Source organism: Dendropsophus ebraccatus, chromosome 13 (assembly GCF_027789765.1).
Source record: "Dendropsophus ebraccatus isolate aDenEbr1 chromosome 13, aDenEbr1.pat, whole genome shotgun sequence".
In the NCBI taxonomy this organism is placed as follows: domain Eukaryota; kingdom Metazoa; phylum Chordata; class Amphibia; order Anura; family Hylidae; genus Dendropsophus; species Dendropsophus ebraccatus.
Window position 1 is genome coordinate 67,364,026 of NC_091466.1, and position 24,707 is coordinate 67,388,732.

Genomic DNA, 24,707 nt, shown 5'->3' on the forward strand with positions numbered 1-24,707 from the left:
GTAGTTTTGCAGGAGCTGGAGGCTGTCAGTGAACACTGGGAGTTGTAGTTTTGCAGGAGCTGGAGGCTGTCAATGAATGCTGGGAGTTATAGTTTTGCAAGAGCTGGAGGCTGTCAGTGAATGCTGGGAGTTGTAGTTTTGCAGGAGCTAGAGGCTGTCAATGAATGCTGGGAGTTGTAGTTTTGCCGGAGCTGGAGGGTGTCAGTGAACACTGGGAGTTGTAGTTTTGCAGGAGCTGGAGGCTGTCAGTGAATGCTGGGAGTTGTAGTTTTGCAGGAGCCGGAAGCTGTCAGTGAATGCTGGGAGTTGTAGTTTTGCAAGAGCTGGAGGCTGTCAGTGAACACTGGCAGTTGTAGTTTTGCAGGAGCTGGAGGCTGTCAGTGAATGCTGGGAGTTGTAGTTTTGCAGGAGCTGGAGGCTGTCAGTAAATGCTGAGAGCTGTAGTTTAGCAGGAGCTGGAGGCTGTCAATGAATGCTGGGAGTTGTAGTTTTGTAGGAGCTGGAGGCTGTCAGTGAACACTGGCAGTTGTAGTTTTGCAGGAGCTGGAGGCTGTCAGTGAATGCTGGGAGTTGTAGTTTTGCAGGAGCTGGAGGCTGTCAGTGAATGCTGGGAGTTGTAGTTTTGCCGGAGCTGGAGGCTGTCAGTGAACACTGGCAGTTGTAGTTTTGCAGGAGCTGGAGGCTGTCAGTGAATGCTGGGAGTTGTAGTTTTGCCGGAGCTGGAGGCTGTCAGTGAATGCTGGGAGTTGTAGTTTTGCAGGAGCTGGAGGCTGTCAGTGAATGCTGGGAGTTGTAGTTTTGCCGGAGCTGGAGGCTGTCAGTGAACGCTGGGAGTTGTAGTTTTGCAGGAGCTGGAGGCTGTCAGTGAATGCTGGGAGTTGTAGTTTTGCAGGAGCTGGAGGCTTTCAGTGAACACTGGGAGTTGTAGTTTTGCAGGAGCTGGAGGCTGTCAGTGAACGCTGGGAGTTGTAGTTTTGCAGGAGCTGGAGGCTGTCAGTGAATGCTGGGAGTTGTAGTTTTGCAGGAGCTGGAGGCTGTCAGTGAACGCTGGGAGTTGTAGTTTTGTAACAAAGTTGGACTGCCAGGAAATGATGGAAGAGCTGGAGAGCCACAGGTTAGCTTGTTTTGCAGTTGGAGATAATAATGAATGAGAACCTCAGCTGCTGCAGAACCTCTTAGGGATTTGACTGTTTATGAGGTTCTGCAGCAGCTCAGACTCTTCTGCACCTCCATGTCCTGTGAATCCTTATAGCCGTCCTGTGAGATTTTGGTAAGAATAAATATTTATCCATAATATTGATGTTTTATTGTTACATTGTATCATATTTCTGACTCGCTACAAGAAGTGGTAATACAGGAAATACAAGGCGGAGGAGGAGACACAAACAAGGGGAAATTACTGTTTACTTTCTTAGTTTTAGTCAAATTAAAGAGACAGTAGGCAACATGGAGGATGGCAGAGCCAACATATACAACATGGAGGATGGCAGAGCAAACATATACAACATGGAGGATGGCAGAGCCAACATATACAACATGGAGGATGGCAGAGCCAACATAAACAACATGGAGGATGGCAGAGCCAACATATACAACATGGAGGATGGCAGAGCCAACATATACAACATGGAGGATGGCAGAGCCAACATATACAACATGGAGGATGGCAGAGCCAACATATACAACATGGAGGATGGCAGAGCCAACATATACAACATGGAGGATGGCAGAGCCAACATATACAACATGGAGGATGGCAGAGCAAACATATACAACATGGAGGATGGCAGAGCCAACATATACAACATGGAGGATGGCAGAGCAAACATATACAACATGGAGGGTGGCAGAGCAAACATATTCAACATGGAGGATGGCAGAGCCAAAATATACAACATGGAGGATGGCAGAGCAAACATATACAACATGGAGGGTGGCAGAGCAAACATATACAACATGGAGGATGGCAGAGCCAACATATACAACATGGAGGATGGCAGAGCCAACATATACAACATGGAGGATGGCAGAGCCAACATATACAACATGGAGGATGGCAGAGCCAACATATACAACATGGGGGATGGCAGAGCCAACAAGGAGACGTCTCAGCATTGTTCTTTATTCACACACTGTGCTCTATGCCAGAACATCAGCAAAAAGTATATAGACCCCCCTTCAGATTGATGGGGTTACCACCCATACCAAGAGAGATAATAAGTATCTGATTCGGGGGCATCTGAACACTTGGACCCCCACCCAGTACAAGAATGGTGGTCTCTTTTCCCTTTGTCAGTGGCGTCAAACCTACAGTCCTCAAGCTGTAACTCTTATCATGCCTGGCTAGCCAAAGCTTTGTCTGTGTAGGTATGATGGGAATTGTAGTTTTGTGGCAGATTTGACACCTGTGCTTTATGTGAATGGAGTAGTAGCATGAATTCTGGGCAGAGATGGTTACAGTAAGTTTAGGTTCGCCTGATCCTGGGTGCTTCTGACTCCCGGTGGCTGGAGAATATGGATACACATTATGGGGCACATAAGGGCATTATTACTATATAGAGGCACAGGGGCACTATTACTATATGGAGGCACAGGGGGCATTATTACTATATGGGGCACATAAGGCCATTATTACTATATGAAGGCACAGGGGCACCATTACTATATAGTGCACATAGGGGCACTATTACTATATGGGGCACAGGGAGCGTTATTACTATATGGAGGCATGGGGGCACTATTACTATATGGGGAACATAGGGGCATTATTAATGCCACATTATTAGTGAGAACATTACTACTGTAAGGCACATACACTCACCGGCCACTTTATTAGGTACGCCTGTCCAACTGCACGTTACCACTTAATTTCTAATCAGCCAATCACATGGAGGCAACTCAGTGCATTTAGGCATGTAGACATGGTCAAGACAATCGCCTGCAGTTCAAACCGAGCATCAGTATGGGGAAGAAAGGTGATTTGAGGGCCTTTGAACGTGGCATGGTTGTTGGTGCCAGAAGGGCTGGTCTGAGTATTTCAGAAACTGCTGATCTATTGGGATTTTCACGCACAACCATCTCTAGGGTTTACAGAGAATGGTCCGAAAAAGAAAAAACATCCAGTGAGCGGCAGTTCTGTGGGTGGAAATGGCTTGTTGATGCCAGAGGTCAGAGGAGAATGGGCAGACTGGTTCGAGCTGATAGAAAGGCAACAGTGACTCAAATAGCCAACCGTTACAACTAAGGTAGGCAGAAGAGCATCTCTGAACGCACGGTTCAGGCTGTTGGTGGTGGTGTCATGGTGTGGGGAATATTTTCTTGGCACTCTTTGGGCCCCTTGGTACCAATTGAGCATCGTTGCAACCCCACAGCCTACCTGAGTATTGTTGCTGACCATGTCCATCCCTTTATGACCACAATGTACCCAACATCTGATGGCTACTTTCAGCAGGATAATGCGCCATGTCATAAAGCTAGAATCATCTCAGACTGGTTTCTTGAACATGACAATGAGGTCACTGTACTCCAATGGCCTCCACAGTCACCAGATCTCAATCCAATAGAGCATCTTTGGGATGTGGTGGAACGGGAGATTCGCATCATGGATGTGCAGCCGACAAATCTGCGGCAACTGTGTGATGCCATCATGTCAATATGGACCAAAATCTCTGAGGAAGCTTCCAGCACCTTGTTGTATCTATGCCACCAAGAATTGAGGCAGTTCTGAAGGCAAAAGGGGGTCCAACCCGTTACTAGCATGGTGTACCTAATAAAGTGGTTGGTGAGTGTAGATGGGGGCATCATACTATGCAGTCACATTTGGGAGAGGTTTTCATCAGGAGGAGCAGAAAAGGGGTAGAGAACTCCAGACATAGAAGACGTCACCTGTGAGTCATTAGATGTAACTGTAATCAGTTACACAGGTTGCTGAGCATTATATACAGAGCAGTAGATACAGTATATGTGGTCAGGGTATGGGGGGATTTTTTGGCCCTTGTATAAAGCTGATACTATGAAAATAAGACTTAGCTCCATCTTGCTGGCTTTTTGGAGTATTCTTGAAATATAAGCCCTATCCCAAAAATAGGCCCTAGTTACTGTTGACTGACCAGATCCCTTACACTGGGTGCTGAGCATCAGCCAATCACTGACAGACTTGTTATGATCCCGCCCCCGCTCAACACAAGCTGCAGGGGAGGCAGGAGGGGTAACAGAAGGATGATGCACAGTAGGGGACTGAATATGGGGGGATGGAGGGTACGTGGGCCAACGACATAGGGGAAGGGAAGTATATACAGTATAGAGGGCTTACTACAGGGGAGCGCATAGTATAGGAGCCGAACAAAAGTGGGACATACAGTCTGGCAGCTGACTACTGTATGTAGCGGGGGAAGGGGCATACTGTGTTTCTCTAAAAATAAGCCATAGACCTTTTTTTCAGAAAAAATTAAATAAAATTTATATATATATAACCCTATCTTATTTTCACAGAAACATGGTAATTACTATAGATGAGCAAATTTATAGTACAAATGAAGCTAAATATGCTTTGTTAGTTCGGCAATCTGCTTGTCAACCTTCTGCCTTTGAAGTCCTTGCCTTTCTTACCCTGGATGCCTGGAAAAGCTGGATCCAGTTCTGGGAGAAGTTTCCCAGGACTGGATTCAACTTTTCCAGCCACCTGGGGTGGAGCAGCACTGAGCATCATGGACTTCAAAAACAGCCAGCCGATAAGCAGATTGCAGAGGTAACGAAACGATTCGCTTTGTTTGTACTGTAAATTCGCTCATCTCTAGAAAATAGTACAAGATTATGGTTTGTTAGCTTTTTTGACTTTTGCATTGATTTTCTTATGACAGGTTTCTCACTATTGCTGGAACATTACCAGTTATCTAACCACTCTGCTCAACAAGTAGCCAACCTAAGAGGGAACATGGGCACCTGTGACAGCAGTCTGGCTGTGTAGTCGGGAATGCCCTCAATAATACTAATAAATAGTATTATTAAAGGGAAGCTCCAGACTACACAGACTGCTGTTATAGTGGGCGCTTCTGACTGCTGTAACAAGACTGGCAATGTAGTCTGGAGCACCCCCTAAAACAGCAGTCAGGCTGTGAAGTCTGGAGCCCCCCCCTTTACTAGCCACAGTACTATAGGATGCACTACTTACCTTCCCCTTCCCATTCAGCACTTTGGAGGCTGGACTTCTTGCATGTGCATTACACCCATTAACCCGTCATCCTGAAGTCTAGGGCATGTTCTCGAGCATGTTTATTTCTTAAAGGGAATCTATCAGCAGCCGGGCCCTACCTGAGGTGCTGGCAGTCCTCTTGCGAGCATGTTACCTTTTGGTAATTTGTCCGTGCAGTGGATTATACACAATCTCCTAGTGTAATGAAGAGTCAAAGAGGAGTTGTGGCTCATGGTTTGTGCCTCACTCTAGCACACCTCACTACTGCTTTCTCCATGAATAATCTATGCTGCCCGGTGTTCTCCTCGCTTAGCTGTCAGTATCTGCCAATAGAAGACTAATCTGTAATCAGATATAGTTGAACCCTCTAGTCTGTTGGAGCTGTGGTCCGGGGGTAAATCACCTGTCTAAACACCAGCAAAAGATTTTTCTTTCGTTCGATTTCCAAAAAGAAAAGAATTTTTTTTTCTTCTCATTATTGTATCATTTTTTTTAAAAAGGGAAACTAATTGCCAATCTGGTCCAAAACTAGTTTTTTAATACAATGATGAGGAAAAAATAATTATACATTTTTTCTCATCAATAATTGAATTTAAAAATGAATATATAGTAGTACCTTGGTTTAAGAGTAATTTGGATTAAGAGCGTTTTGCAAGAAGTGCTCACAGTTTTTCAAAATTGTAACTTGGTGTAAGAGCATTGCTTTGGTTTAAGAGCTCCCTGTACTGGGTGGGAGCAGGAGCGGGGCAGGGTCTGCATAGTGTGGTCTACAGCACTGACCCACGAAGTCTCCCTCACCTTCCAAATCATAGCAGATCCACTTCAGGCTTGCATCAGGGGACAGGACTGTGGAGGTAATGTCTTCATAGCTGTAACCGGGCGGAGAATGCTTCTATACTGTGCCCACATCTGCCCTGCTCATTCCTTCTTGCTCCCTGCAGCCCTTGTGTTTCCCATCCTCTCCACTCCTGCTATAATGTGCCTGCACTTACTCAGATATACACACTGCTGCTATTACTGTGCCTGCACTCACACTCAGCTATATGGGCAATAACTGGCTACAACAGCATTATTACCAGCTCCATTGGAGCATTATAATTGAGGAAGGGGAAATTATTAATAGGTAATACAGTATACTTGGCTACAGGGGAGTATTGTTACTGGGAAATATAGATCGGTCACAATGTTTCAGGAAGAGAGGAGGGGCTCCAATTTGGGAGGGGAGTTGCTGATAGACTTTATACATAGCATATGGCATCAGTGTCATCTTGGCCTTATTTAGTCAGCCGACTGGTCGGAACTTTAATACCGGTGGTTGAAGAAGTTGGACGCAGCCCTTGGGAAATCATGGATACAACCATAGGCTGCATCCATGTTTTCCAGGACTCCCTAGGGTTGCATCCAACTTCTTCAGCCACCTGTGTTAAAGCTACGACCAGTTGGACTCCAGCGTGCTCCAGTTGCTCTCATCTCTATTTATAGCTGATTGTATCCTTGGGTACTCTGTGAGAACATCTGACCACTTGGGGGCCCGGAAGGGATGAGAAACACTGGTACAGAGGAGTTGTACATAGACACAAACACAACAAAATCACCACATGACTCGATAACAAGTTTCAGATTTATTTCTCCGTCGCCCCTCCCCATGTAAACAATGCGTTTCAAGCCTTTTATTTAGACAATCAAAAAAAAAAAATGTAGTAACGGTTCCTGTTGGCGTGAATATAAACGTTCTCGTAGACGCGAGTGCTAAAGACCGGAGGATTAAATAGTGGTGGGTGAGCGTTCCCTTCCATGCAGACGTAACCTTGACACAATAAAATCACTTTACACGAGTGTGTTGCACTTTTTGCTTTTTAAAAAAACCAAACACAGATTTACAACAAGTCACAGGAAATTAAAAAGGTAAAGCGGAGCCGCTCCGCCTGCTATGTCCAGTATAAAAAGCGTAAAGCTGGGTGTGCCCCCCCTCCCCCATTCCCGGCATGAATCCTCAGACTTACGTCTTGACTCAAAATTTTACGTATCAAAGTGCCGCTTAGAGGGGAACAATGGAAAGGTAACACAGAAAAAGGCACTTGGCGCTATAGTATTGTATCCTTCATCAAACACCTATTGGGCTACATGACGCTAAACTACAACTCCCATCATGCCTTGACAACCGCAGGTGCTGTAGTTTGAGCACAGCTAGAACAGTACACGTTGGAGATCTCCATTCAGGATCTCATCTATAAGCCAAAGCAGCTACCAGGAACGTCTCTCTCTGGAGGATTTGTTACATCCATGCATTACATGGACGGCCCATTGCTTTCAATGAGAACTGTGTGGAGGAAATTCGGCTCTTGTCAGGTCCTTCACACATTACAGCTGATCAAGGATTCCTCAAAAAGATTATCCAAAAATGGATGGAAACCCCCCTTACAGAGGTCAGCTAGGATTAGAAAATCTAACTGCAAAGTTTTAATACCACAATCTGAGGATGGGGTGGTGCTGTTTCTGGAAGAAAGCAGCTGTGGTTTTCCCCAATTCTACTTCAGAGTGGGCTATTATACCATCAATGGATCCTAAGATCACTGTTATATGCAATGACTGGAATACCTCTTTAAAGGGGTTATCCAGAGGAAAAAAAGTTCTTTCAAATCAACTGATATCAGAAAGTTATATATATTTGTAAATTACTCCTATAAAAAAAATCTTCAGTCTTTCCATACTTATCAGCTGCTGTATGTTCTGCAGGAAATGTTATTTTCAGTCTGACACAGTGCTCTCTGCTGACATCTCTGGCCGAGACAGGAACCTACCAGAGGTTTTGTATGAGGATTCATAGAAAACAGAGACAGAGTTCCTATCTCGGCCAGAGTTGCCAGCAGAGAGCTCTGTGTCAGACTGAAAATAAAACATTTCCTGCAGGACCTACAGCAGCTAATAAGTATGGAAAGACTTGAGAATTTTTAATAGAAGTAAATTACAAATCTATATAACCTTCTGACACCAGTTGATTTGAAAGAAAAAGATTTTCGCTGGACAACCCCTTTAAGGCTCAGGGGGTTGAAGCCTCATTAGGACCATTTCAAACACTTGCAATGACTTATTTCCAGTCCGCGTCTACTATAGGATTGACCAGTCTTGGCTAAATACAATTTAATTATTGTGTAAGGATTATATTACATTGTATAAAAAGTTTTACAACTGATCTGTCACTGCTCAAGATCTCTGCTTGCTGTTAAGTGAGTTTGCTTAGGGTCTATTTACACAGAAACATTATCTGACAGATTCTCTGCCAAAGATCTGAAGCCAAAGCCAGGAATGGATTTGAAAAAAAGAGGAGAAATCAAATTTTCTTTATGACCTGATCTCAGTTTATAGTCTGTTCCTGGCTTTGGCTCTGGCTTTGGCAGATAATCTTTCTGTGTAAATGGACACTTTTACAGAGAATCATAACTCCTGTGATTGATAGGTGATAAGTGATTGTTAAGTGGAGGCCTCACTCATCCTGAATAAAGGGGGATTCCACGTACCTCATCTGAATAGTGCAGTGGGGAACACATAGACTGACACTCTGTGCCAAAGATATAGGAGTGCAGCACTTGTTGAATGGAACTTCAGTCTGGTGTGCAGATAGAAACACTGAAGCTCTAATCAAAGACAGGCATGGGGATGGGTGAGGTCCCACCAGTCAGACACTTATCTAGCCTACAGAGAGCTCATAAGGGTACGTTCACACTGAGGAATTTGAAGCGGAATCTGCTTGAAATTCCACCTGTAAAAAATGAGCACAGTACTGTCCCATTGTGTTCCATTGGATTTTCACTCTGTTGTTCAGATGGTGGAAATTTCCACTGCGGATCTGCCCAAAGAATTAACATTTTGATTCTTTGGGTGGATTCTGCTAAAAGGTCCTATAGAAGTCAATGGGGCTTGAATGTGGCTCGCATTCTGCCAGAGCTGAAACTGTCCTATTCAATTTCTCAGCGTGAACATACCCTAACTTTAGGTTTTTGGGAAAACCCCTTTAAAATGCCCTACAGCTGAGGGTTTGCTACAAACCTATACTATAACTCCTAGCATGCCCTTACAGTCACAAGCTCTCAAGCAATATGCTGGGAGTTGTAATTTTCAGAATGTCAGTGCATGCTGGGAGCTGTAGTCTCACAAGAGCTACAGGTTTGAGATTGCTGTTCTAGACCCTACCCGACCTCTCACCTATGGCACCATCATTACCCTCCTACTTATCTGCTGTAATATGGATACCTCCAACCTGCTCACCTGCATCTGCCTCCACATCCAGGCCCCAAGTGACTTCTCTTTTTAAAGATTCAGTGCAATATTCCAAATAGAACCATAAGAAATAGGGAAACAGAAGAGGACAGCTGAGAGACACAGCAGAAAAAAAGGAAGTTTAGAAAAATTATTGCAGGTTATATGCACCTCACCAGATCCAAAAAACGCACACTGAGGTTACAAACAAATATGGAGAGGGACTATGGCAACGTCCGGATGCCATCAACAATCCTATCTGAGTAACAATAGGGAGAATGACCACAGGGAAACACAAATGCCAAAGTACTGACGCCCATAACAAAACATTCACATTTAGAGTTCCAATGGTGTGAAGACTAATGCAACTACCAGCTCATGTCACCATCATAGTCTGAATACTGCGCATGGCAAAACAAGATGTACACAAGGTTTAATATGTTCATGGAAGCTAAAATGACCGTATAAACAGCGAACGTTACATCTCAATAGGATATAAGACCTTCAAGCTTTAGTGTTATAATGTAATGCAGGATTCAGAGCGAGTACAGATAACCCCCTCCTTCTGTTAGGAGCCGAAGGGTGATCCTGGGAGGTCGGACTGATGGGTGGGGATTTGGTTCCTGAGTTCTCCACGACTCGTTCAGAAGCCGCCCGTGTTCGCTATAGGAAGGCATGTGTTGGTTTTACGGGATTCTCTTGGCGTCTTCAAGCTTGTCTTGGGCAGGGGACTAGAGAATGCGCCACTGCATGATGCTCATGTCTTTGCCACCAGTAGATATTAAATGGCTGTCCTCATTTAAAAAGCTGACGTTAGTGACATGACTGCTGTGTCCACCGTAAGCATGGCTGGATGTCTGCAAACAGAAATACACTAAATAAGTGTGGTCTGGAGTGAAGCTGGCCATAAAGTACAAAAACAAAGACTTAAGGAGAAGTCTGGCTGTATCAAAGATCACACAGAATTGCTTACCTCTCCCCGCACCTGCGATGTGCCGTGTGACCGGATCTGGGGTATTATCCCCCCTGAGTTGTGATGATGTAATTATTTGGGAGGGGAAAAGCCAGTCCCAGCTGATTGATGGCACGCTCAGCCAATCAGTGACTGCAGCAGTGTCCCGCCCCAGTCACCGACTGGCGGAGCGGCCGGGTCGTGACGTTGGCTCTGCTGGATATCCCAGATGTCCAGCTAAGGTCCTGGGGCGGCAATCCAGCGCTGGAGAGGCAAGCTAGTATAGTTTATGTTCGCTCCAGAATTTTGAAAAAGATTCCTGTGGCCAGATTTCTCCTTTCAGGTATGTTCACACTGAGTAAAAGCAGCGACATTCTCTGGTGGAGCCCCCCCCCCCCCCCCACCGCCACGGAATACCGCCTGCCTCAGTGTCTCTATGGGGATGGCTTGGAGAACTTTGCTCCCTGCTCAAAGAATTGACATATCGATTCTTTGAGCAGAGAGCGACGAAAGCGGAGGCGTGCGAGCCATCCCATAGAGACACTGTTTGACACTAAGGCAGGCAGGATACCATGGCGGGGGCTTCCGACGCGAAATTCCGCTGCTTTTACTCAGTGTGAACATACCCTTAAAAAGGCACCTTTTCTTCTTTCAAATCAAATGGTGCCAGAGATTTGTCATCTACTTTTATTAAAAAATCTCAAGTCTTCCAGTACTTATCAGCTGCTGTATGTCATATACATAGATATGTTGGATATACAGCAGCCGATAAGTACTGGAAGACTCGAAATTTTTTAATAGAAGAAAAATTACAAAATCTCTGGCACTTTCTGGCAATTCGTAGCAGCCGTTTTGAGTATACAGCCCCTACGCGGAACTATTTCATCTGCTGCCTCTTCTGTGGTCTGTAGATAAGCAACAGGAGAAAGAGGAGTAATGCATACAGGATTAGATTATGCAGGGTTGTTTGTAGTTTGGAACCATAAAGCCACGTAGGTCTGCACATAACAGTAGCTATGTCGGCATAAAAGATGGAGGAGTAATCCCAAGATTAATAGTCATCCCTATCCACTACAGTAACTATCTAACTAGTAGAACTAACATTAAATAGCCCCCTAGATGAATAAAGGGTCATTGCAGAGCTCTGAGCCCCCCATAGACAGTGAATGCGGCAGCAGCTTCCACACCAATGCTCCAAATGACCTCCATCCATACTTACATTGTTCGAAGGTCCCAGTGGTCAGACCCCCACCAATCAGCTAGTAATCCCCTATACTCACTTTATCATGGGATAACCATTTTAATTTATATTTTATTTCGGTTATGTTATTAGTTGCAGTTATTTACGGTCACTTACCCGAAACTGTGAACAAGGATAAGAGAACAGATGGACTTTCCCAAAATCGTCCCCCGTAGCCAGAAGCCTTTGATCATTGGACCTGCAGATGGCGTTAAGGTCTGTTCCATCTGACCCTTCTGGCCACACTCCTGCATAAGAGAACATTACCAGAAAGGTTAAAGTTAGTGTGACGGGTAAAGTTCTGTTGGAAACCTTGTGTCCCGTCATCATAGATGTTACTGTGACAACTACATAACTACTGTAGGCACCAAGTTCCTTTCAAGGCTGCGGGTCCCCCTAATGGCAGCGGCCTCTATCAGCAGGTTAATGGGACCACACTGGAGACATTACTCAGCAATAAGAAACTTGACAGAGAGATGAAGATGGTGACTCGGCCTCCAGATTACCAAGATCTCTATCCGATCGATAATATGTGGGATGTGCTGGAGAAACAAGTTCCATCCATGGAGGCTGCACCTGCACCTTACAGGATCTGCTTCCACATTCTTGGTGCAGATATTGACCTCAACATGTCAGGGACAAGGGGAGAGTTACTGTTATGGCTATTACACACACCGACAGCGAGCTGGTAAGTGCGGGGGGTGGGGGACATTGAAAGACAACAATTTAACGACATTGTGAATGGCCAAATACATTCACGGCCAATAATCGCTTTGTGTAATAGGGCCTTAAGTTAAAGATTGTTGTCCAGACAAAAAAAGAAAAAAAAAAAAAAAGCTGAGGAGCTGTTAACATAACAGACAAGTGCCACGCACCTGTCCTGGTCCGGCATAGACACTGCTTCCGATTCCCTGCTGGTCTCCTGAAATGTCACAGCTCCACAAGAGCCAATCAGAAACTCAGGTGGCACACCGCTGCAGCCACTGTCTGGCTGGGCGGACAGATTCTGTGGTGACCTGACCTCACAGGAAATGGGAGATAGAGGAGACGGGAAGCAGCGCCTGCACTGAAGTGGCACTTGTTTATGTTAGTAGCGCCCCCCTGCTGACAGTTTCCTCCACCCCCCCCTCCATTTGCCTAGACCCCCTTTAGGCTGATAAAGCAGTTTAATAAGGAGATGGGTGGGAAAGCAGTATCTGGAGATGATGACAGACATTCTGTACTGAGTATTCACTCTTAATAAAGTTTTACTGACCAAAAACTTGAAATCCAAGTGTACAGGTATATGTTGCCCATTCCAGGTCTCTGGTGGTTTCTACGCTGACTACTTGCTTGCAGGCCGTGGGAATCCCTGTAACAGAGAAGGCACATTATATTAATAGTGAGAGGAATAAAATTACATAATCACACTAATATCCTATTATTTCCCCAACCAATGGAGAAGTGTGTACAACATTTTCTAATATGCAATCTAAGGTAATATCACAGCTTACAAATGTCCTGTAGGTGGCGCCATGTGCAATGTCTGTCTATGCTCTGAACTAACTCCTTACACTTCAGTCTTTACCGAGGCATTAATACTGAATGTGCAAAAGCTGCTATCTAGAGATGGATTGTGAGCTGGTCAATAAAATGCAGCGATAGTACTACTGCAATACAATGTCTGCTGGATTCTAATTAGTTTCCTTTATTTACAGCAATTGCTTGTAAAGTTTTCCTCTCACTTAATATAAATTAATAAACAGGAACTTGAGGACACTCACAGTACAGGATTTCATAATCCCCGGAATTAGACATCAGATACTGGGAATTCACAGACCAGTCCAGGTGAGTAATAAAACTGGAGTGACCCTTAAAAGGGAGAGACAAAAAAGAAATTAAGAAAAAGATTAAAATTAAAAAAAAAAGAATTAATATTATATATATTTCTGCTCATTTGTTGCAACAGAACAATGAAACAACTAAACAAGAAATCTCCCCAAACATACCCAGTGCGTATATTTAAAGCGAGGCCTTCATTAAGTGAATGTACCCTTAGGCTATGTTCACACAACGTATATTTTCGTAAAAGTACGGCCGTTGTTGCAATTGGCAGATCAGCCAGATGGCCACAAGTGAAGCGCTTCACCCTGCTATGCTTTAGGTCTTAGGACTTAAACCAGGTGTGACACAAACTTTTGACATGCTAGACAAGCCAAAAAAGTTTGTATAAATGGGGGTTTCTTTTCTTGAAAAAAAACAAGAAGCCCCACAAAACACAAAATAAAAAATTATTAGTATTTCTCCCCTTTTAAATTTCACGCTATTCACACCGCCAGTCAGTGCAAAGATGTCATGTCTGCTGCAGTTTTGTAATCACAGGTCAAAAGTTTAATTTCCTGACAGGTACTCTAAGTATAATTTTCTTTTTGTCCTTAAGAATAGAAATAAATAATTCCTTGTTATTCTGGATTTATCATGACTGGGGTCAGGTTGTAACTTGCCAGCAGCCATGCTCATGGGCACATCCTGGTACATTGGCCATGCACGCCTTTAAAGAAATACTCTGAGCTACAAAGCGTAAGGGGTAAGCCATGACCACTGCAGGGCCTGAGGGGGCGGGACACATGTAAGGCTGCATCCACACGTTATGGGAAGTTGTCCGTGCTCACGGATCCGTGCGCACGGACAATTTTACAGCTCATTGCTTTCTATGGGATCCGTGATCCATTCCGTTGAAAAATAGGACATGTCATTACTCGGAACGGATGCACGGAAAGGATTCCCCATAGAAATCAATGAGATCCGTGTTTTTCACGGATGTACACGGATGTGACATCTGTGTTCATCCATGACAAACACGGATGTGATGTAATCAATGTCATTTAAAATGCTGTAAGACAGATCCGTGAAAAAAACGGACACGGATACAAAACGGACTGTTTTGCACGGATCACGGAGGTAGCTGCCGGACCACAATCACGGACCGGGAAAATCACTAAACGTGTGAATGCAGCCTTACTCTTTGAATCCATGTGTCAGGCTCCACTCCCTCAGGTCCTGCATTGGGCATAACACAGCAGATCAATCAGCCTGGAGTATCGCTTTAAGTATCTGCTGCAAGGCTCAAGATTAAGGATAGGAATAGTGAATGCAACCTCAGGGAAACCCCAATATTATCTATATATATATATATATATATATATATATATATATATATATATATATATATATATATATATATATATATATATATATATATATATATACACACACACATACATACACACACACACACACATACACACTGTATCTAATATCCTTTCCATTTCTCTAATGGTTTACTGACATCAGCAAAAAAGAAAAAAAATAACACTTACTGAGCATTTGCCAATCCGACTGTATTTTCTTCCATTCTCATTTACAGCATAAATATAGATGTAGTTGTCATGGGAACCGATTGCAAGGAAATTTCCATCTGTTCAGGAAGAGAGAAGAGAATTTATTTATTTATTTATTTTTTAAAGTGGGGGAAGATGCTCCTAGATATGAGTCAGCAGATCGGCCGCCACGAATACGCTTCATTACGACAGAAGATTTTAACAGAGGTTATGGGCGCTCCACCTGTTGCAAAACTACAACTCCCATTGTGCCCTGACAGCCAAAGGCTGTCAGGGCACGATGGGGGTTGTACTTTTGCAACTAGTGGAGAGCTACAGGCTGTAAAACATTGCTTTGTTCGTTTATTGTGGCAATATTAATTATTGCGGTTGCCACAAGCGGAAAAATCCGCAGCCATGGGTTTCGACCATATGTAGCTGCCATAGTGCATGAACCCGGCTTAACTCAGTACAGAGTCTGGGGTCTAAGCTGTGTAACCAGACCTTCTAACAAAAGCCGATATGGAACATCTTGACTTCTATCCAGAGACACATGAAGGAGAAGATGAAAGGGCTACAAACCTGGAGAGTAGCACATGACTGAGAGCTGCTCGTTCCCATCTGTGTGTACGGTGACCAGGTCTTTGGTGTCTGTATCTAACACAAACCACCTGCCGAAAAGAATCAAATCCAGAGTGAGCCCTATAAAAATCTATATGATGCACACCGAGCCATAATAATAGTCTTTTGTGTTTGGTGGTTTAATGATAAAATCAAGGAAACCGTGACCACTGCTATTACATAGACAACCAGGAGAGGGGGATAGAGGTCAATGGATGGAACTTGCTCATTATCTTTTCATTTTTTAAGGCCTGGCAGCTTTGGGGCAAAAATACCAGCCTTTCCACCACCGAGATTTGGGTTTTGTTCTTACGGAGTTCACTGCACAGTATAAAATACACTATTTTGCGGGTCGGGAAAATTATGGCAATAACAAATTTATATTTTTTATGTTTTACTACTTGTACACAATAAAATCTTTAAAGAGACTCTGTCATTAGGTTTATGCTGTTCTATTTAAGAGTAGCATAAACTAGTCACAGGGAAGCTGAACAGAATGATGTATCACATTGTTCTGTGCAGCTGATTGGGAGATATCCCCCTGAATAACATGGACAACAATGCTGTGTGATGCGGCATCCCACTCTCCAGTCCTGCTCTCTGGCTGCCGCTATATCTTCAGGCCTATGACAAAATATATGGACTATGCATGTGTTAGCAGCTGTTACAGGGGCTATTTATGGTCCTCACACATGTGTTTACACATCTAATTTACACAAAGGTTTCTGTTTAGGTGTGTATATTATATATTATATATATACATACACACACACACACATACATACACGTACAGTGCCTTGGATTACGAGCATAATTTGTTCCAGGACTGCGCTTGTAATCCAAATCCACTCTTAAACCAAAGCAGATATTCCCATAAGAAATCATAGAAATGCAGACAACTGGTTCCACACCCCAAAAATAATGATTTTATATTCTGAATAACATGTATAGCAACTGAAAAAAAACATTCAGAAACAGTTAAATCTGATATTACAAGTTACTATACAGTATAGCAATCAGCATGTGGTGCATAACGTATAGTAGTAACTGCATAACCCTGATAACACAGCAGCAGTTTGTAGATACAGGATGGAACTGCAGATCCCCATAATGCAGTAGTGTAGTACAACAAGCTAGAATAGAGAAGCAGGGCTGCTGTCAGAGGTCTGTGTGGTCACATGACAGCAATGGGGAGGGGTGTGTGTTCAGCTTGGACCAATCAGGACTGACAGACTGCAGGGAGCATGAAGGAATGAGCAGGGCAGATGTGGGCACGTACATGCAGCACTCTCTGTCTGTGGAGAGGGGTTACAGCTATGAAGAGATTACCCCCAGTCCTGTCCCTTGATGTAAGCCCCAGCCTGAAGTGGATCTGCTATGATTTGGAAGGTGAGGGAGAGTTCCTAGGTCAGAGTACAGGGCTGTAGACCCCGCTATGCAGACCATCCCCCTCCTCCACTCCCCCTCCCATCCAGTACAGGGAGCTCTTAAACCAAAGCAATGCTCTTACACCAAGTCACAATTTTGAAAAACTGTGAGCTCTTACACCAAAACACTCTTAAACCAAGGTACCAATATACATTATGTCTAGCATTATTAAGTTGATTGCTCATAATTTACACATCTTGAGCATGATGGTGGCTGTAGCACGATCACTGTTGAGTTAATGCCTTTTAATTGCTCACACTGCTTCACACTGAGGCCTTTAACCCCCTGAAGTTCCCAGTGAGGAATGGAACATATGGGGGGCGTTGGACCCAGACATGGACCTTCTGACTATTTGGTGATATTTTGGTCCTTTTCTGGTTATACCTGCCCTTACTTGTTTTGCACATCTCTTGGTAGGTTTTTCTACCTCATCATCACTGTTTACAATAGTGGGGCACAGTTATCGCTTCAGATGTATTGGTTAGATATGGTCCCTGCCATTTTTGCTTGTTGGAAATTCTGGGGGGCTTTTCCCTATATGTAGTGGGGCCCCTTGATTTTTTTTTTTTTTTGTGTGTGTTATCTTTTTGATGTTTTTAACTGTTTATGTCCCAGTGTGATGTTTGTTACTTTGATTTATGTGAAATAAAGATACAGATTTTCTTATTTATTTATTCATTCATTGTGCCAGTGAGTACATATGACAGGCCTTTCTTTTTCTTTTGTTTTGGTTGGTACTATATCTTCAGGACTGGCAGAAAGCAGGGGATCACACAGCAGAGCACTAGGTATGAATGCACTGCTTGTGTGGTCTGGAAACAGTACGGATATATAAATGAGTTTCCACTGCGGCACAAATGATTCAAGGATCATTCGTGTGGTCCGGCTGCTCGATCTGGCCTTACAAACCAGCACCTATCTCACTGATCGGCGCTTCTTTGCGTCCTTGCATGGCTCTATGTCTGGTCATGTAAAAGGACCCTTAGTTGTATTTATCAGCCATCATAGTGCTGAACATTTAGAGTGCTGTTTTAGAAATGCCATCTACTAGTGTCATAAATGTAATGTGCAATATAAGGAGGGGGTTCATGGGTTTCCCGAGGGTTACAGAAATATTTTATACCATTTGGAGCTATATATATATATATTCAGCACATACCTGCCCGTCAATGTTCCTATTGCTACAACAGAGCCGCTGGGGTGGAAACCTGCAGACTGGGCGGGATCCTGAAATTCAAAGAAATATATAAATTGAGATAAATCCATCGGTTATCTCTAAGTATATCTTATAAATGATATCGGTGCCTGAGAAAGGGTGGAGACAACCAATATGCAAACCTCAATGATCTTACTCCAGACCGGATGATGACTGATGGCATCCCATAAAGTTATCTGCTTGTCATGACCACATGTCAGGAACTGAGGCTTCTGGGAATGTGCCGCTAATCCCCACAGTTCATCAGTGTGACCCTGTGCAGAGCAGAAATGACCAGTTATACCTATCATTATTACAAGGTGTTTCCATTCACAGGTTACTGAGATATTGAAAATGGTGAAAACTTAAAGTGTGTAATATATATATATATATATATATATATATATATATATATGCATCAATTTGCAGTTAACAGAATGGCGTGTTTTGCGGTACGGTTTTTGGCCATGCTGCAAAACTACCACATGTACCCTAACAATACTGTACGGTTTTTTTTATCATCTCACCTGGGTAATTGCTTTAAAGTCTCCAGCTAAAGTTCCCTGAAGGACAAAGTTTCTTGTAGTTCCGATCAGCACAACATCGCCTTTTCCTTCTGCAACAGTCCGCACTGGGCCAAACTGTTCTGGAATCTAACAAGATACAGATAACAACATTTCTGTATAAGCAATAACATTTTTTTAATCTAGCAAAACTGGAAGTGTTAAAATATGAAATATTGTTGACTATTGGACAGCTGTAAAGATGTATGTATAAATTTTTAATACAGAAGGCCCAAATAACCAATCCACCCATCCATCATACCCGTGTATTTCCTGGTATACATTATAATCTTGATCATGTGCATCGGCTTTCCATCTGTTGCAAAACTACAATTCCCAGCATGCCCTGGCACCCTGGTATACACGTTTTTCAGTGAAGCAAACCCCCACTTACTTCAACCACATTGTGTTTCTGGTAATTTCCATCCCAGGATATAAGTTTTCTATCTTTTCCCCCAGACACCAACGTGCCATCTCTCTGCATGCAAAGTGCAAAAATACCGCCATCATGGGCTCCTTGGACTGCATGGCTAATCCTATTGGTACCTAGAAATGAAGCACAATCAAGTGTAAGTGAATCAAACTGAGGTCCCATAGACAATTTTAGCCAGTGAAGCATCTTATGTCTAGTTGTTTATTGATCAATCTGATTAACCCATTCTGGTGTGGAGGTAGCAGAACACTGAGGATACAGAAATCAATGGGTTGTCAGTGGAAAGTATTGATGAGATAGTGATTGGAAGGGGGGCTCCATAGGCTGACAGTGCTTTTAACCACTGCTTTGTAGTTCCCACAACTACCTGGTTACAAATCGGGGCTTTGAACCCACAAAATATTTCTACACAGATTTACCTTTTCCCCAAACTAAGAGATTTCCACTGGAATCTCCGGTGATTGTGTCACCATTTTCTGAGAAAGTGACGCACAGCACAAACTTTGGTTTCTCTTGTTTCTGTAAAGAAAAAAACAGAACCTGAAATTATGTATAGAATAAAGGGGAGTATGATCACTATGATTTGATAAGATGGGACCCCCCATGCAGGCCCGGACTGGTAATCTGGCAAGCCGGGCAAATGCCCGCTGGGCTGGCCAGATTACCAGTCCGTGGGCCGCCCGGGCTGCATCAAAAAAAAAAAAATCACCGCCGCGGCCCGTTTCTCTTCCCCGTCCGCTTCTGCCCGCTCCGGTCACCGCAGTCCGCTCGGTCCGCCTCCTGTCACCGGATCACAGCCTCTGCCCCCTCCGGTCACTGCAGCCCGCTCGGCCCGCCCCTGACGTGCGCCGCTAATCCAATCAACGTGGGGCCGCTGCGGCCGGCCGTGGAACGCGTGTTACGTGCACCGCAGCGGCCCCACGCTGCTTTACGTTGATTGGATTAGCGGCGCATGTCAGGGGCGGGCCGAGCGGGCTGCGGTGACTGTAGCGGGCAGAGGCTGTGATCCGGTGACAGGAGGCGGGCCGAGCGGGCTGCGGTGACCGGAGCGGGCAGAGGCAGGCTCCGGTGACAGGATGCGGACCGAGCGGGCTGCGGTGACCGAGGCGGGCTCCGGTGACAGGAGGCGGACCGAGCGGGCTGTGGTGATAGGAGGTAACAGGAGCGGGCTGCAGAGACCGGGGGCCATCTATAAAGGAGGGGGAGAAGAGAGAGGGGGCTATCTATAAAGGAGGGGGGAGAAGAGAGAGGGGGGCCATCTATAAAGGAGGGGGGAGAAGAGAGAGGGGGCCATCTATAAAGGAGGGGGGAGAAGAGAGGGGGTCATCTATAAAGGAGGGGGGAGAAGAGAGAGGGGGCATCTATAACAGAGGGGGGCATCTATAAGGGAGGGGGAGAAGAGAGAGGGGGCCATCTATAAAGGAGGGGGGAGAAGAGAGAGGGGGCCATCTATAAAGGAGGGGGGAAAAGAGAGAGGGGGCATCTATAACAGAGGGGGCCATCTATAAGAGAGGGGGGATAAGAGAGGGGGCCATCTATAAGGGGGCTACATAGAGGGATGCATATACAATAAGGGGGTCACATAAAGTCAGCCTACCCACTAAATGAGGGTGTAAAGGGGACAGTACAGATGTGCAGTTAGTATAGAGATGAGGATGGTGTCAGAGTGAGGAGCCTAATATGTGTCTGCGGTGACATTAGTCAGTATGCGGTGGGATTAGTCAGTATGCGGTGGTATTAGTCAGTGTGTGGTGGTATTAGTATGTGGAGGTGTCAGTCAGTATGCTGTGATATTAGTTAGTATGTGGTGGTATTAGTTAGTATGCGGTGACATTAGTCAGTATGCGGTGCTATTAGTCAGTAGGCAGTAGTATTAGTCAGTATGCGGTGGTATTAGTTAGTATGTGGTTGTATTAGTCAGTATGCGGTTGCATTAGTCAGTATGCGGTGGTATTAACCAGTATGTGGTGGTATTAGTCAGTGTGTGGTGGTATTAGTCAGTATGTGGTGGTGGTGTTAAACTGAGCACAGTGACCGGGCCAGAAGCAGTCTGTCTCTGTACACTGTGTAGTGGTGATGACCTGTAACTGCAGCTCAGCTACATAGTACAGAGACAGAAGCTTCTGACCCCATTTACTGTGTTATTATCTGTAATTCCAGTCATGGCCGTGATGATACATGTAGCCGTGCTGTGCTCACAACATCGTCTCATAACTTATCACCGCACGGTGAGTGGGCCTGTGTGCTCGGAAATGCCAGGGCTGATTTTTAGTCCCAGTCCGGCCCTGCCCCCATGGGATTTTGAAAATGGGGTACCCAAGCCTAGACCCAATCAGTAACTCCATAAAGGTCCCCATACATATTATAATTCTGTCGACCATACACTCTGTTAGTAATGGGTTAGCTGTCAACCATCAACAGGCAGATGACGTCAGTGGAGATAGGGGGTTGAACATAATGGAAAATCGCTACCCAGCCCCTTTATTCTGGGAGAGATAAGCCACAGTCAGAGCAGTGGGACTTAACTCTCACCATAGAGGACACTAGAATGCTTAGCTTAGCGTTTCAGTGTATGGAGAGGCTGGAGGCCGGACCAGAGGTATACCTGTTGGCTGAAAGATTTTTGACAATGAATATAAGAGAATACCCATATTACCTCAAACAAGCCTTGCTTCTTGATCAGAGAATTTCCCTCCAGGGTCCAGAAATACAAGTGAGATTTGCCGCATGTGACTATGATGTTTGTATCTGTGGGGTGGAAGTCGGCCATAAACACTGCTTCATTTGAGCACTGAAAAGACAGGACAGGACTTGGCTTTAAAGGAATTCTCTAGGCTCAAAGAAACATTGCCGATTTCCTCCAAAACCAGCACTACACCAATCTATGTGTTGTGTTTGTTACTGCAGCTTAGCCCTAACAAACTGAATGGAACTGAGCTGCAATACCACAAAACCTGTGGACAGGTGTGTCAGTGTTTTCAAAAAGGAGGACAGATTGTCGGTAACATTAAGGACGACAGTTACGACACCAGTACCTTAACATCGGATAGCTTCTCTTCTTTCTGCCAGTCCCAGACTGATAGCACGTGGTCATTGGAGTCGTCCACAGCACACAGGTTTCCTCCTCCATTCTAAAACAAAAAAAGCAAATCGTACTGAAACCATGAAACCAGAATCACGGAAACACAGCAGAGAAAAGTATTGTGTGTATATATGTATGTGTATATATCATAGAAGAAGTAAATGGGCAGACTAGATTGACCAAGTGGTCTTTTTCTGCCAACAATCTATGTTTCGAATAGAATCTGAAACGTCATAGTTGTGATCTCTTATTCTATGCTTGGGGATGTTATGGGTGATGGTATGGGTACTGATCCCTATTCTTATGGCCCTGATTACATGGTGAGAATATTGACCAATGAGGCTTATATCGTCCTGTGTAATAGGGCTAGTGATTAACTGATCACCCTGTTCTGACATACCTAAAAATTATGGTCCACTGCCTTTACATCTCTCTGTGTAATAGGGAATTTGTGGCCAATCGAACCTTGTGAATGAACGATTTATCTTCTATAACGTGGGTAGGTGGTTAGGTAAAAAAAAAAGTTTGTGGTCAAATCCACTTAGAGAATTGTCCAGTCTTAAAAAAAACATGTCTGCTTTATTACAGAAACAGCACCTTTCCTGTCCTCAGTTTGGGTGTAGTTTGCAGCTCAGTTTTATTGGAGCAAGTTGAGTTACATTGTAATACCACACACAACCTGAGGACAGGGGTAGCGCTGTTTTTCAAAGAAAGTTGCGGTACTTTTTCTAATAGTGGATCACCATCCATGATAGTCAGAGTGGTTACTAAGGACTAGAGATGAGCGAACCTTGAGCATGCTTGAGTCTATCCGAACCAGAGCATTCGGCATAGCGGGGCTGCTAAACTTGGATAAAGCCCTAAGGCTATGTGGAAAACATATCCATGTATTAATGTTTTCCAGACCGCTTAAGAGCTTTATCCAACTTCAGCAGCCCCCGCTATGCCGAATGCTCTGGTTCGGATAGACTCGAGCATGCTCGAGGTTCGCTCATCTCTACTAACGACCTCTATATCTGAATAATTGGGTGGATGTGAAACATGACTACAAAGTATATTTGATGAATCACAACAAGCTTCGGATACTTACGGACTTAGAGAAAGCAACACATGTGACAGCACGATCGAAGAAGCCCATGCCGATGACGTGCAACGTGTTGAGCGTCACGGAATCCCAAACACGGACATGTGGTGGTAATTGCTGTAAAACAGGAAAGCAGCATATTAAAGGGATAGGTCACCAAAATGTTTCTCTTTCAAATGAACTGGTGGCAGAGATTTGTAATTTACTTCTATTAAAAAAAAAAAAAAATCTCTCCATTTTTCCAGTACTTCCAGCTGCTGTATGTCCTGCAGGAAGTGGTGTATTCTTTCCAGTCTGACACAGTGCTCTCTGCTGTCACCTATGTCGATGTCAAGAACTGTCCAGAGCAGTAGCAAATCCCCAAAGAAAACCTCTCCTGCTCTTCAGACTGGAAATAATACACCACTTCCTGCAGGACATACAGCAGCTGATAAGTACCAGAATAGACGTAAAATTACAAAGCTCTTGCACTTTCTGGCACCAGTTTATGGGTGAACTACTCCTTTAAATGGATGGCAATGGGGATGGACACCCCATCAATGGCTGTGTCTCCATAGTAATAGGATGCGAAAAAACAACCCTGTGTAGTCAGATGCTGCAGCCATACTCCTCTCCATCTGTGCCTCGCTTCTTGTCTTTTGGGGACAGATGGGAAACAATATGGCAGCCGGAAAGAACTACACAGGGTTACCGCGAGGGATGTAGACACCATATAGCAGTAGACTTTGGTCTAGACAATTTATTATCATCATCAACTATACAGTATATAGAGGATGAGTACAATGCAATTTCTGAGCAAGGAAAAAGTCTGAACATAAAGGGGGTGAAGCTCCTGATCTTATTCTGGACTCCGGCAGGGAAGGATCACTTACTTTTCCATCCTTCGATGTACCTGCAACTTGGCCGGTTGCTATGGTAATTTTGTCAGGATGGACGGCAAGGCTGCAAGATAAGAAGAAGGAGACATAGTACTGAGCGAGACGCTTAATAATTAATAGACACTTCTGAGAGATGATAAAAATTACATGGGCCGGGGGGGCGGCTGCTATAGGATGACTCACTGCCAGACAGCATCTGCTATGGAGAGAATACTGCGTCAGCACCACAATGCTATCATGTGTCCCCAAACTAAGGAAGAACACCGCTACCCTGGGGACACAATCAAAAGTTTTACTATAAACTAAAATTCTAGGAAAATGTTTTGTTTTTTTTCTTCCCGCACTGAGGAGGGTCCCAGTTTGGTGTTGGTAAAGAGAATACAATTTATTACCCAGAACCCATTGAAACCCCAACCTGTAGATC

General features: G+C 44.3%; 1 protein-coding gene across 3 annotated transcripts in view; it reads right to left on the minus strand.

Moving 5' to 3' along the window:
- Positions 1–9,864: 9,864 nt before the first annotated feature.
- The window catches only part of EML1 (EMAP like 1), a 76,304-nt gene continuing 61,461 nt past the window's right edge, over positions 9,865–24,707 (minus strand). For all 3 annotated transcript variants that reach the window (XM_069951068.1, XM_069951067.1, XM_069951066.1), the window contains 15 exons: positions 24,278–24,347; positions 23,412–23,522; positions 22,275–22,370; positions 21,896–22,030; positions 19,659–19,758; positions 19,201–19,352; positions 18,771–18,896; positions 18,387–18,518; positions 18,208–18,275; positions 15,582–15,670; positions 15,000–15,097; positions 13,404–13,491; positions 12,896–12,991; positions 11,758–11,888; positions 9,865–10,305 (listed from right to left, as the gene is read on the minus strand). In XM_069951068.1, the coding sequence (XP_069807169.1) occupies positions 10,180–10,305; positions 11,758–11,888; positions 12,896–12,991; positions 13,404–13,491; positions 15,000–15,097; positions 15,582–15,670; positions 18,208–18,275; positions 18,387–18,518; positions 18,771–18,896; positions 19,201–19,352; positions 19,659–19,758; positions 21,896–22,030; positions 22,275–22,370; positions 23,412–23,522; positions 24,278–24,347 (1,618 nt within the window). In that variant the 3' untranslated portion in view covers positions 9,865–10,179. The remainder of the gene's footprint in view (positions 10,306–11,757; positions 11,889–12,895; positions 12,992–13,403; positions 13,492–14,999; positions 15,098–15,581; positions 15,671–18,207; positions 18,276–18,386; positions 18,519–18,770; positions 18,897–19,200; positions 19,353–19,658; positions 19,759–21,895; positions 22,031–22,274; positions 22,371–23,411; positions 23,523–24,277; positions 24,348–24,707) is intronic.